The sequence below is a fragment of the Mustela nivalis genome (assembly GCF_964662115.1).
Source record: "Mustela nivalis genome assembly, chromosome: 1".
Classification (NCBI taxonomy): domain Eukaryota; kingdom Metazoa; phylum Chordata; class Mammalia; order Carnivora; family Mustelidae; genus Mustela; species Mustela nivalis.
This window is the reverse complement of record NC_139020.1, coordinates 72,511,921-72,525,158: the sequence shown is the minus strand read 5'-3', so window position 1 is coordinate 72,525,158 and position 13,238 is coordinate 72,511,921. Positions and strand designations below refer to the sequence as shown.

The 13,238-nt window shown below is 47.2% G+C and overlaps 1 protein-coding gene across 1 annotated transcript; it reads right to left on the bottom strand.

The window, feature by feature from the left end:
• Positions 1-4,852: 4,852 nt before the first annotated feature.
• Positions 4,853-9,192, bottom strand: ZIC1 (Zic family member 1). Its single transcript, XM_082745065.1, has 3 exons — positions 7,452-9,192; positions 5,862-6,025; positions 4,853-5,190 (listed from the first exon to the last, which is right to left on the bottom strand). The coding sequence occupies exons 1-3, from the start codon at positions 8,431-8,433 to the stop codon at positions 4,993-4,995; spliced, it is 1,344 nt and encodes a 447-aa protein (XP_082601191.1). The 5' UTR covers positions 8,434-9,192; the 3' UTR covers positions 4,853-4,992.
• Positions 9,193-13,238: the final 4,046 nt, after the last annotated feature.

Here is a 13,238-nt window from a genome sequence, read left to right as displayed (position 1 = left end):
TAAAAATAGTTCCTGGTTTGGCTTGATCTTGTTTCCTCTTGCTCAGGGAGAGACTCTGGAGCAACCAGTCTTGCATAAATTAATGGAGAATATTGCCCATTCTCTGTGTATATTGCACCATTATATTTGCAATAAACTTTGAAGAAAAGACTCAAATGTGACATATAGAAAGTTATTAACATGTTTCTTTTTTTTTCCCCAAACTAGTGATTATCACTTGAGAAAAAAATAGATTGCTGTGTAGTTACCCTTATAAAATATTACTTTCTATATCTAACCAGTTTGAATGAGTACATATTACTGATGGTGATGTAAAAAGTTGTAAAAAGTTGAGAGTACCATGTGCAATATGAACCTTTAGTGATTAACTGGCATAGATGGTATACATCTTTTCATTGCCACTCTATTTTCAAGAATTCTAAAACCAGAGAGTGATATCAACTGTGACCATCTTCATGGAAACATTTTTTTTTCCTAATATGAACACACATGTTCTAAGAACTACACTTGATACTAGGAAGAAGCGAGAACTCTGCACCTAGAGAGGAGGAGATAAATTTGTAATTATTATTTCACGTTGAAAAAAAAATAAGGAAAGAAATGTGAGTTGGGAATGTCTGAAATCTGATGGTTTCATATATAGTTTACAAGTAATCAAAAGCACCACAAGTTCAATGTCTTCCTTTGGAGTTTGCCAATAACTCCCCAAGCCATCTTAAACTGATGCTGCTCTTTAAGGACCATAGCCTTCTCCAAGCTGCTTCCTGGAAAGAAGTATGTTTTTGGTACTAACTATACCAGCACTTATTCACCAGGAGTCCAACACACTTATTGTATCTTGGCCCCCAAAAGGAGATGTCTGGAAGGTTCAGAGCTTGGGAGTGTAGTTCTGTTGCAGTCCTTTAAAAGTTCTGAGAAAACTTCACAATCAACAAATAAAAACATCTAAATGCCAGGCCCATCACCAAAGAAGGTTAGTGCTATTTTCATTGTCAGCTAAAGCAAAAAAAAAAAAAAAAAAAAAAAATGATAAGCATATGGGCCAATTGAAAGGTTACATCTTTCTTTTGGAGGTGGTTTGCTTCTTAAAGGTTAACTTGAATGCTTGACTTTAAAAAATCAAAATCATCAGCTGCAAATGCTTAAAGCAGTTGGGGGTAGCTTTTGAAGAAGAAAACAAAGGATCTGAAATGTTTGAAAATTACTTAACCCCCATATAAATGGTGCTTGTATATTTATATGCTTACTCTGTAAATGTACACACACACATATCACAACTCATTTCTCTTCATTTCTCAAATATGATTGCTTGTACTTAGGCATTTTTGTTGACACAATATAACTTTTTAATAACTTGTCAGTTGTTCTAATCACTTGATAGTACCAAGAATACAATACAGTGGAAATATGAATCAGGATGGCTTTCTGCCTAAACCAAAATCCACAGCTACACAGAGAAACCAGCCATTTGCAGCATATTCAGCTCCTGCTAAATAGGGTCTAACAATATATCTCGCTGTTCACATTCATGTATTTCAAAACCTAATAGCCCATGAAGAAAAGTATGAAGAATACATCTCAAGAAGCAGACATTAAAGGTACCAGCAAAATAATAGACTACATTTAAGTTTGAAGCATTATTTTAAGCAACCTACATCATTAATGACTTTTTCTTTGTGGTGGGTGTTGGGGAAGAGAATGCATAATGGGCATTGGCATAAATACTGCCTTCTACTGTAAAAGTTCCTTTCCTGTGAGGGAGATTATTCACAAACACACACAGTATTCCTTGAATGATTTTTTAAAATTATTTGGCCAAAGCCAAAAAAAAAAAAAATCTTTTAAATGTGAAGTAGTTTTGAAATAAGTATTAACCCCTAAAATTTATATTTAAAATATCCTATAAATGATATATCATAGTATATTTAATTATTATACACAATAATACTAAAGTTAAAAAATCACATGAAACGTAACAACTAGTGACACATTTATATTTCCAAAATTGAAGTAAACTGCTTTTAAGAATGGTCAAAGAAAAAAATGCACTCGTTTATTATCTTCTTAAATGTACTAACAAAGTTAAAAAATACTGTTGTTATTATCATAAATACTCATGGTCAGGATCCCAGACATTTTGATCTCTATGGGAAGGGGAAGGATTATTAATTGAGGTGTTTATCTTCTTTTCTTAGAGAGATGGAACTATCTTCATTCCTCTTTCTATTTTTTTTTTTAATTTTTGGGCTTAATGTCTAGTGTCACTTCAAATACTACACTGTTAATCAATCTGAAACCTCCAAAGCCAACTGGGGACAGCTTTTGGTCTCACAAATTTTAGGAGCTAGCAGCATTTCTTGTTTAGGTGTTCAGCTTCCTTAAATCTCGCTAAACCTTGCAAGGTGGCGCTCTTTTCAGGAAAGGTTGATATTTACTCTTATAATCACAATAGTATTTTTTAAAAAGTTAACCACCACCATCTTCCAGTTTTTTATGTGCTACATAAACTGCACCAATTCCCCTCTTTCACCAATGAAAACTTTGTTGGCCAAAAGTGACAAATACAAATGGCAAGAGATGAAAAGACATATCAACAAAGGATTTTTTTAAAAGAATTTAACGTTTTGATTTTGTAATTGGTCAATGATATACTCTGAAAAATTAACGTCTCTTTGAAATAGATGCCAGTATCTTAAGGGGTTCTCATACTTTTGCAGGTTCCCCCCCTCTTACTTTCCTTTTCAGAGTCAGTATGGCCTATGTTTTCCTGAACACACATAGTATATTTAAAAAAGCAGGTCCAGGTTCGTCCTTGTCCACAGTGAGGTCAGTTTCTGCCTCCTGCTCTGACACATCCACACCCTTGCAGCTACAGCCACGGCCCTGATTTGTGATCTCCCCTACGTTGTCTGCTTAATGGGGCGATCATGCAAGCTACAACCAGAGACAAAGAAGCTCGCGTTCCTACCAGCACAGCTAACTTCGAAGGAGCAGCATAGCTTGCAAATCTATCAAACTAAACTGCAAGAAAGACAATCTGATTTAGAGAAAAGGCGTTCTGCTACAGTCATTAAGCACAAGTAATTTAGATTTTTTATATTGTCTCCTCATTTACAAATTTACTGTATCAACGCCAGCCAATGGAACGAATTTCTTAAGTAAATGAGAAATAAATAAAAGAGATAGAAAGATAATCAAATTACAGAAAATAATTCTCTTCCCTAGATGTATTTTTGAAAGAACTAATAACAGTGGCAAAATTATAGGAATAATAACATATCATAGGAAGTAATTAATTTAAATTAGCATCACATTTGAAGAAATATAAGTAAACTGCTTTATGGACGTTTACTTTTGTACAAAGAAGGAAGGTTTGTAAAAACATGCATCAATATCCTGAAAATTAGTTATGGCCATAAATGGTTTAATTGAAGACAGCAATTTAAAATATGATATTGTAAATCTGCAACTTGGTTTCAGCCCAGAGAATTTAATTTGGGGGGCAGCGGAACCCCCTGCTTCAAGTTCATTTGCAACACTGCAGAGTGAGCCCCCAAGCTTCTGACAATTCACCTACATTAATATTGATGTCGCCTGTGCAATCTATTTTTGTTATTTTTATGGTTGTTATTCTACGTCTGCAAAGGTCATTTAAATTACACAGCGGCCGAAAATTTGTTTCATAAATTTTGATATAAATACTAATTACACCCTCTCGGAGAGCCAGCAGGGTAGCATTCATTTATCACGTTTATACGACCTGCAATGACAGAAAGGGAAGGCGAGGGACTCTGGAAAAGCTCTTCTAGAGACCCACTAATGCTGGCCGAAGAGGCAGCAGGTTGCTGGGGGTGAAGAAGAAATTCCTACCACAATCACTGAGATTTAAGAATCTTTAATAAGGTACGAAAGGTTACCAAACAGTTCTGGAAACTAAAGTGTACATACGAGTTTTTCTAGCCATAAATATTGAATAGCTGTAACATGAATAAACCGGCCCTTTACATGCGGATAAATATGGAAACTAGGAATTATATACATTATGTGGTTGTATCTTTTGCCAAAAGCAACGGACAGTTATAGTTTATATCTTTTTTAATATCACTTTACATAAACAAATGGAACAGTTTGACACGCAGATCCAGGCTCGTACTATACGAATTCTTGACAGGACGTGAAACAACATTTTACTGCACTAAAGTACTTAGACTTTGGGACGAGAAATGTTTGCACTTTATACAAAAAAAAAAAAAAAAAAAGCACATTAATACCAATAATATTCTGTTAGGTCGACGTGGAGACTGTAATCGTACAAAGTAATTCACATTTTGGTACACATTTACTAGAACATTCTTGCCATTCAGTACAAACAGTTGGCTTTTGGCCGCCCACCCCCCACCCCCGCCCGCCCGCCCGCCCGCCCGGCCCCTCCCCCCTCCCCCAATGCAAAGACCACAACGCCACGAACCCACCCGCCCGCTCCAACCGAGATATAACTATTTACAGAATCCAACAGTACAGTTTTAAGCTAATAATTCTGTATTTACAAGAATGCAAAGTAAAACAAAAACAAACAAACAAAACAAGCCCAGAGAGCCTGTTCGATTTCCGACGAGAAACTGGCCCTCGGTCGGGGTTGGCAGCACTCGGACAGGCAGCGGCCTTCTCCTCGACCACCCTCCCGCCCCTTGGCTACCAAACCTTTGCCAACAACAACAAAAAAACAAAACAAAAACAAAAAAAGGAAAAAGAAAGAAAGAGGAAAGAAAATAAAGGGAAAAAAGGGAAAAAAAATAAGGGTTTGGGGCTTTCTTTCTTTACTCGGTCCTGGGTCTATTGGCAGGTTTAAAAAAAAAATAGGACTGCGGTGTCTGGGGCGGGGGGGAGGGGTAGGGGGGCTGTGTTGATTCGCAGGGTTCATTCAGTAATATTTTGTGTACGTGTGTGTTCAGTCTCTTAAATAGGGTTTTGTTCGGTGTTTTGTTTCTGATTTTAAACGTACCATTCATTAAAATTGGAAGAGAGCGCGCTGTGGCCGGCTGTGTGGTGGACTGCGGAGGAGGAAGGCGACAGGGAGCTGGTGGTCGGGTTGTCTGTGGAGGGAGACACGATGGTGGGCGGCGTGGAGGACTCGTAGCCGGAGCTGGCGGCGGGCGAAGGCTGCGAGCCCTGCGAGGAGGATTCGTGGACCTGCGGGAATAAAGTCGCGTTTTTAAGGAGATAAAGAGCCCGCGCGGCGGCGGCCTAGGACGGGTGAAGGCCGCTTGCCGTCTCCCCACGCAGCGCTGAAGCCCCTTGAGCTCCTGGGAGGCCTGACCCGCCGGACTTAGGCTTGGTTGCCCGCCTCCGCCCTGCAGGGCTCCAGGGAGGGACAGCGCCTCCGGGACTCACAAAAGAAAAATAGATCTGGGAAGGGGAAGGCAGGATTTGAGGCAAGAGCCGGCGACGGTACTCTTGCCTCAACCGTGGCACTTTGCGCAGATTTAGGTAAGCAAATGATTAGGTCTGTGTGCAAGAGCCCAGCACTTCTGCCAAGGCTGCCAGTTACAATGGCGGCAGCTCCGGCAGAGTCAACGCGCTGGTACAGCCCTGGCTATCTCCCTACCTGGGCCAAATTCAGTCGCGTACTTCCTTCTTTTTACTTTCATTATTTAAAAGTAAACTTAAAACAACCTTGGGTGCCCTCATGACCCTTTCCAGCCCCCGCCCCCTCTGCCCAGCCGCACTCAGCTAAGTGGAACCTTGGCCTTTCTGCCTCCGCGAGCTCCTTCCACCACCCGGCTGCCACTCGCCGCTGGGCCCTGGCAGAAGAGCAGAGCGGGTCCTGGCTCAGAGGCCGGCAGCGAGAGCGCGGCGATTACCTTCATGTGTTTGCGCAGCGAACTGGGGTGCGTGTAGGACTTGTCGCACATCTTGCAAAGATAGGGCTTGTCGCTCGTGTGCACGTGCATGTGCTTCTTGCGGTCGCTGCTATTGGCAAAGCGTCGGTCACAGCCTTCGAACTCGCACTTGAAGGGCTTCTCCCCTGGTGCGAAGGCAAGAAAGAGAGAAGTCTGATAACAAATCCTGCGGCTATTTTTAAAATTTTAAACAATAATTAAAACAAATAAAAAAATAAAAAGACAGCAGCTCAGTGTTAGTACTTTGCAAGTTCAAAAACCCGGGTCTTCAACAAAGTCGTCTATCTGCAGTGGCATTATAAATACCTGAACTACTTTAACTCCTAATCCAATTACATCCAGATTTAATTCTTTTTTATTATTATCAGTGATGTTAGTTTTTCTAGATCCCAGAGTCGCTGCAGGTCTGGCTGCTGGTTTTTCTGACCAGAGCGATATAGACGACTTCGGGCGGCTTCTACCTAGCTCTTGCTTTTTAATTTTCACATTGAGAACTGGTTCTCCTGCTGTTTTGCTCTTCTCTCCTCCCCCACCCCCTCCCCGACGCTCCGCACCCCCCTCGTCGCCTCCTCCACCCCACCCCACCCTCTACTCACACTCACATTTTATAAGGTAATCTGGGCCGAGAGCTCGGCGCCGCAAATTCTTCCTTCCCTCTGGCTTTAAACCCCAAGTTCCAAACGCGCTTCACAGAAATCACCCAGGCAAACCAGAATAGGGAAGCAGACAGGATTCCTGGCCTTGCTGGAGCTAGGAGCCCGGAATGGCCGGAATGGCCTGCCGGCTCAGACTACAGTCTTGAGCTCGCCGCGAACTTTTCTTTTAACTGTTCCTGGCTGGTCTCTTTATTTTTAAAGGCTAATACACAGCATTCGGTGTTTTGAAAACTATCTCATAAAATCTAATTAACAACAACAACAAAAAAGACTTCTCCGCCTTCCGTTGACTCTCCCAACTCTTCAAGCTTACTCAAAAACAAGTCACTACTAAAACTGGGCTCTTTAAATATGCATAAGCCTCCGAACGCTTCCTCAGGCCCAACTTAATTGCTTTCAATACCCACCCCCCCTTCGGTTTTTGTTTCTTTCTCTGCGCCTTCATCCTATCTCCTCCAATTTCCTTAGTTCCTTCATTTGACAACATCTTCACTAAGGTGCCTCGCGGAAGATGGTAGCCAAAAGCAAACGTTTAGATTTGTCTGCAGCTGGAGCTGCTGGCGCCTCCGCCGCCGGCAAGGACCGGCCACCTCTACTGGCGTTGCGCGCTGCAAGGACTCCACAAAGCTGGGCTTGTCTTTCTGCACTCCCAGCCTTTTTTTAACCCTCATGTAAAAATCTATATTCCTAGATACCTCTTGTCCAATCCTCTCTATACCTCTTCGTAAGTTCAAGCCTCAAACTAAAACCAGCGCACGCTTTCACTGCCTGCCTGCTGGAACCTGACGCCCAGAACCAAGCATGGCCGGGTTTGTGCGCCCCGGCGGCTGACTTTTAAACTTCGGGTCCCAGGCCCAGGATTGGGGGTGGGGGCTCAAGAACAGCGGTTTCGTACCTGTGTGCGTCCTTTTGTGGATCTTTAAGTTCTCAGAACGCGCGAAGACCTTGCCGCAGCCAGGAAAAGGGCAGGGGAAGGGCTTCTCGCCCGTGTGCACGCGGATGTGGTTGACCAGTTTGTATTTGGCTTTGAAGGGCTTGCCCTCGCGCGGACACTCCTCCCAAAAGCAGATGTGGTTACTCTGCTCAGGTCCGCCGACGTGCTCCACGGTGACGTGCGTGACCAGCTCGTGCATGGTGCTGAAAGTTTTGTTGCACGACTTTTTGGGGTTGGCCAGCTGCTCGGGCTCGATCCATTTGCAGATGAGCTCCTGCTTGATGGGTTGGCGCATGTAACGGAAGAAGGCGCCAGCGCCGTGATGCGCGGCCATGTTCACGTTCATGGGCCCGTAACCGTGCAGCTGCGGCGCGGCATAATGCTCCGAACGCGGGCTGGTCACCTGGCCGTACTGTTCGGGCCGCGGGTACATGTCCCCGGAGAAGCCAAGCCTCATCTGCCCGTTGACCACGTTGGGCGACGCGTGGCCCGCCGCCTGCTCGTGAAGGCCAGGGAAGAGGAGGTGGCCCGCGGCGTCCGTGTGACCGTGTGGGCCCCCGAAGCCTCCGGCTGAAGCAGCGAACAGACTGTGTTGGGCGCTGGCTGCAGCTGCCGCGTCGCCAAAGCCCCGGTTGCGGAACAGAAAGTCCCGCGTGGAGTTGAAAGCTGCGCTCGAATAGGAGCCGACGTGGCCCGGGTGGTGGTGATGGCCCAGGGCCGCGGCAGCCGCGTAGCCGGGGGCCTGCGACGTGAAGGCCGTCTGGCCGGCGGAGGCCAGCTCGTGAGAGCTGGGGTTGAGCTTGAAGGCGCCCATGCCGTCGGCGAACGGGTTGATGCCCAGGCCCACGTCGCGCTCGGCCACGTCGCCCGCCGAGTGGTGGCGGGACGCGCCAAAGGTGGTCACGCCGATCGCGGGGTACTGGGGGCCGGCGTCCAGGAGCATCGTGGCTGCTCGGGGCGAGCCCCGGCCTCCCCCGCCCCCCCCACCCTCGCCCGCCGAGGAGGGAAAATCAGGAGGAGGAGGAGGAGGAGGAGGAGGAACCGGAGGCGGAGGAAGAGGAAGAAGAAGAAGAGGAGGGAGGAGGAGTCGACCCACCTCGCGAAGTCCTAGCCCGCAGGCAGCGGCGCGACGCGCCGGGACGCCCGCCTGACCAAGCGCTGGGAAGCCGGACGGCTCCGGGCCGCAGGCAAGGCGGGCTCCGGCGCCCGCCAAGCAAACCCCGTCGGCCCGGCTCGCACTTTTCGCCGCTCAGTCTCTGCCGAGAGGACCCTGCGTCAAGGCTGCCCAGGCAAAGGCGTGGAGCATCTCAGCCCCCCAAAAAAAACTTCCTCCCGGATTTGTAGCATAGAGGAATGTGAGCGCCGGAGCCGCTACTACTCGCCCTTTCTCCGCCTCGCGCCGTATGCCCCTCCTTACTTCTCCACTAGCCCCTCGCCCTTTCTTTTCTCTCTCTCTCCTTTCTCTCAGGCTCGCCTTCTCGCTCCTTCACTCTCCTTTTTCCCCCTCTGCTTTTTGCGGAAAAAGGGGAGGGGGGAGAAAAAAGAAAGAAAGAAAAAGCCAAAGAAAAGGCGCAAATCATGCACAATATTGTCTTTTGCGGTTTATCTTCCTGGGGAGAAACTTTCACCTCCTCAGCCGGGCGGTGAGCGCGAGACTGATAGCAGCAATCATTCCTGCAGATAAATGAATTGAAAGGACGACACCGTCCCCCCCTTGATGAATGGGAGCAGGGGGAGGTGTCACGTGCTGCTGACGCGGGCGCCCATTGGTGTGCCCGCTCTCCCCCCCGCCTGCAGCCGCCGCGCCAACGGAGGGCGCGCCGAGGCGCCGCGCGCCGTTCATTGGCCCGCCCGCCTCATCAATCCCAGGTATTGTAAAGCGCTTGACATCCCCTTTTGACAAACAGGGCTGCCAGGAGTAGCAACTTTTTTTTTTTTTTAAGCCAAATTTTTCCCTCTTCTCATGGAAAAATTGTTTCGCCACGATTCCTTTTCCTTCTTGCAGTCATATACACTCTCTCCTTTTATCCTCCCTCTCTCTTCCATTCCCTCTCCTTCTCCCATTCCCTCTCACTCTCTATTTCTCTCTCTCTCATCTCTCTTTTTTCCCTATCTTGTCCTTCTTCAAACCTGCTCTTAGCTGATCGATTTAGCTACTCGGGGCGTCTCCGAGAGTAGGAGGTGGGGATGGGGCTGGTAAACACAGGCACTTCCAGAATGTCCCGATTCAGCAACTTTCTTTTCTTTCTTCTCCCCTCTCTTCCCCAGCCCCTTCGAGGGCAGCAAAGGAGGCTTTTGTTATTTGCTCCTTTTGAAGTTTGCTTCCCTCTAGCCTTGTCCCCCTCCTGTTCATAATTTAAGATCTCGGTAGCACACGGGCACTTGGCTAACTATTTAAAAGAAATGTGATTTCTCAGGGTAATCGGTTGCCTCATTTTCTCACTTTTAACAGATCGATAAGGCTTCCTGCTATCCCCGCCCCCCCCCCAGAAAAATAAGCACAGGTGGAAGAGAGCTTTTAACTTTCCAAGTTGTGGAGGCGGCATTTTTTTGTGGGGGGGGGGGATTGGAAACATTGTTGCGGAGTTGGTGGGTTTTTTTTTTTCTTCCTCTCCAGTGTTATTCTTTTTTCTTCCTTTTCCCTAGTCTCCCTGGGCTGCCCCCCACTAACCCCCTCCTTCTGCACTCCTGTTCCCAACCGAGGCCCCTTTCATTCAGGTAAAACTGTAAATTTCCCAAACGCGCCATTGTTCTTCAATACTGCCCAAAGCTCTCTAGAAATCCCCGAATACTTTTTTGGTATTTAAATCCCCGATAGATAGGACCAATGTAAATTTTGTGACATTCAAACCTTTTCTGGTTCACAAATCAGTCACCCTTGTCACAGTTATTGAAATTCCGCAACTCGCCACACCAGGACGGTGGAAAAAGCGGGCGCGGTCTTTGTTGCCGACCAGGCTTTTGATCGCCAGAGAAAATTTACTTACCTTCAGATGAGTGAGCAGAAAAAGAAATAACACTCCCTTTGATTTAGTTAGGAAAATGCAGACATTTGGATTCAGTGCAAACATACAACACTCGCTTGTTTTCGCGATGCGGCCCTCGATTAACCTGTCTTTGCCCAGCGCAAAGTCTATTCAACAACTGCGCGTAGTTGCTTTTTGTCCCGTCCACAAAGAGCCATTGACTATATATTAAAATGATTGTTGAAAGGTAGAGGAGTATGGCACTTAAAAGCAGAGGGAAAAAAAAATCCCTGTGACTCAATCAATTAAGGCGGGCAACATTTATGCATTTCAAAAAATGCACGCAGATGCGGGGGGTTGGGGGATGAAGGTTGCATTTCTCGCAGCTCTGTTTAAAACCCAACAGCCCGAGCCGGGCCGAGGGTTTAGCTGAAACGTCTGCATATTCATTAGGTCTAATTATTTTCTAGTAAGGAAAACACAAAAAGCCAAGAGTCGGAATCCTTCAATTTGCCCTTTGTTTCTAACTTCATTTGGCTTCTTTGCAGCTGAATCAGAGCCCTAAACTCTTCTCAGACAAAGAAACCTCAACTCATCCTTTCACTGGCGGCCCCGTTGGGAAACTCACCAGTTCCCCAGCCAGAGGAAAATGAAAATGAATATTTTTTGCCTAGTCGCCCGCGCTGGCCACACCGGCTGGAGGAAGGCAGGGTCAGTGTCGGCCTCTTCTTGCCTTTTTAATTTTCTGGTCTTTTCATCGACTAGATTCTCGCTTGGTGTTGGCGGGCTGAATTGCCCTTTCCCTGGCTCTCTCGGCTCAAAACTCAACTTCTGTATCTGGGATGGTTTCCCGGTGTCTGAAGGGACCTGACCAGCATTTGTACTTATTGTGCTGGGAAATAGAAAATTGAGAAAGAAAAAAAAATCATATGTTCTGCTCCAGCAACAAGTCTGAATATAGCAGCCCAGCATTCCTCGCCAACTTTGAGTGGAACCAGTATGGGGAACAGAAGGAAAAGGCTAGGGCTCAAGGGGTGGTTTTTCAAAACAAACAAACAAACAAAAACACACACACACAAAAAAAAAACAAACAACAAAAAAACAAACTATTACAAGGTTTGTTCAAAAAGATGTATCAGAACTACTCAGTTTTCTCTGCTGTCTACAGAGGAAAGTTGAATCTTGCCTCCACTGCAGTTGTAAAAACCTTATTTGCAAGGAGAAGTTTTCTCTAGAGGCTGTAGTGCTCTCACTAGGGAGAACAAATATTGAACCCACCTCGCCTGCCGTTCAAAAAAAAAAAAAAAAAAAAACAAGGGAGGGGAACTGAGGGGGAATGGTAGCCGTTGGGAGGGGGAGAGGCAAAGTAATTCTTCAAAAAAGAAAAGTCAGTCTTCTCTCTCCAGTCCGTGGAAAATCCAAGGGGGACGTTGACAAGAGGGTATTTTTAGGAAACGCTTCCAAATATACAGGGTAAGAGTGAATGTGAGGGAAAAAAAAAAAAAAAGTTGTGGGTTGTAGAAGTTATCAAGTGGGATTTGCGGCGCTCTCTGCAGGAAACGCAAGCGGCTCCAGTTCAAAGCCACATGCACCAACGTGACATATAAGCCATTAAAATATCATCCTGACGGCTCATTTCTGCTTCATCATACATTCCCTAACTGCTTCCCGAAAGCTGGAAAAGGAGAAATGAAGGATGACCGCCTCGCTGGAACCACAAAAGAGAGGCTTGGAGGGGTTTGTGGTTCCCCCTCCGCCACCCCAAAGTGATGTGCAGAAATGAGGAGATCCCGGCAACAGGTGGAGCAGGGTAAGTGCCTGAGTCCAGGGGGCAGATAGACCGAACCTGTACCGCCAGCACCTGGGTAGCAAGCGCCCTTAGCGGGGCCAGTGGCACCCAAACCCCACTGGGGAAAGAGGCCCAGCTAGACTTTCTCCCCATCCCCTCCCTCATTAGCCCCCCAACCGTGAGCATAGGCCCCACCCCACTGCCACTGAGGGGAGGGGGGCCCTACCGCGGAGGGGCAGCGCTGGGGATGAGTCCATCTTTTCTTCCCAGGGAGGGGGTGGGCAAGGAGGACGAATGGGGCTCCCACTGGCACCCGGACCTAGAGCAGCTCGTTGCCCTCCCGCCTATCCTCCCCTCCTCGTAAATTGCCTGGGTGCCCTATTGTGGGCACAAGAAGAGGAGTCGTGGAGTAGAGCTTCCTTTGCTCCAAGTGAGCGGGACCCTCGCCAGGAGAAGGGCCCTGCATGCAGCTTCTCTCCCTGCTCCTGGAGGATGGCAGGGCGGGAGTCGGCTTCCCCTTTCCAGGGTCAATGAAGCTAAGTTAGCCTGGCAGGCAGCAAGATGATGGGACTTCTCCGCCCCAACCTGACGGCAGATGCCGGCTGGGTCGGCGATGGGGCCGGGATCTTCGCCCTCGCGCATCCTGGTTCTGCCGCAGGACGTTGACCGCTGGGATACGCTCTCTGCGCGCGGCTGGCCATGGGTTTGGGATTTGGATTTCTTTCTTCCAAATGCGAGCGAGGGCTATGACTAGCTCTCTGGGGGAGCAGGCCGCAGCAGCCTAGAATTCTGGGCACTACTTTAGACATCTAGGGACACAGAAAATTAGGGACAAGTGAGGCGGGAACAGAGTTGGTTTGTGAAAGAAAGCTAGGACTGCCTCAAATGGTTGACCGGGAAGTTTGGGGTTGATGAATGAGGTAGGCTGTCCGTGGGGACAGCTGGGAGCCAGCGAGGTCTTGGGAATGGAGAAGGGGCATTGAGGGGCTTCAC

Coding starts and splice junctions, on each gene's coding strand:
- ZIC1 (XM_082745065.1), bottom strand. CDS start 8,433: ATGCTCCTGGACGCCGGCCCCCAGTACCCCGCGATCGGCGTGACCACC. Junction 6,026..7,451: donor CCACAAAAGGACGCACACAG/GTACGAAACCGC, acceptor CCTTCGCACCAG/GGGAGAAGCCCTTCAAGTGC. Junction 5,191..5,861: donor CGCTGCGCAAACACATGAAG/GTAATCGCCGCG, acceptor TTATTCCCGCAG/GTCCACGAATCCTCCTCGCA.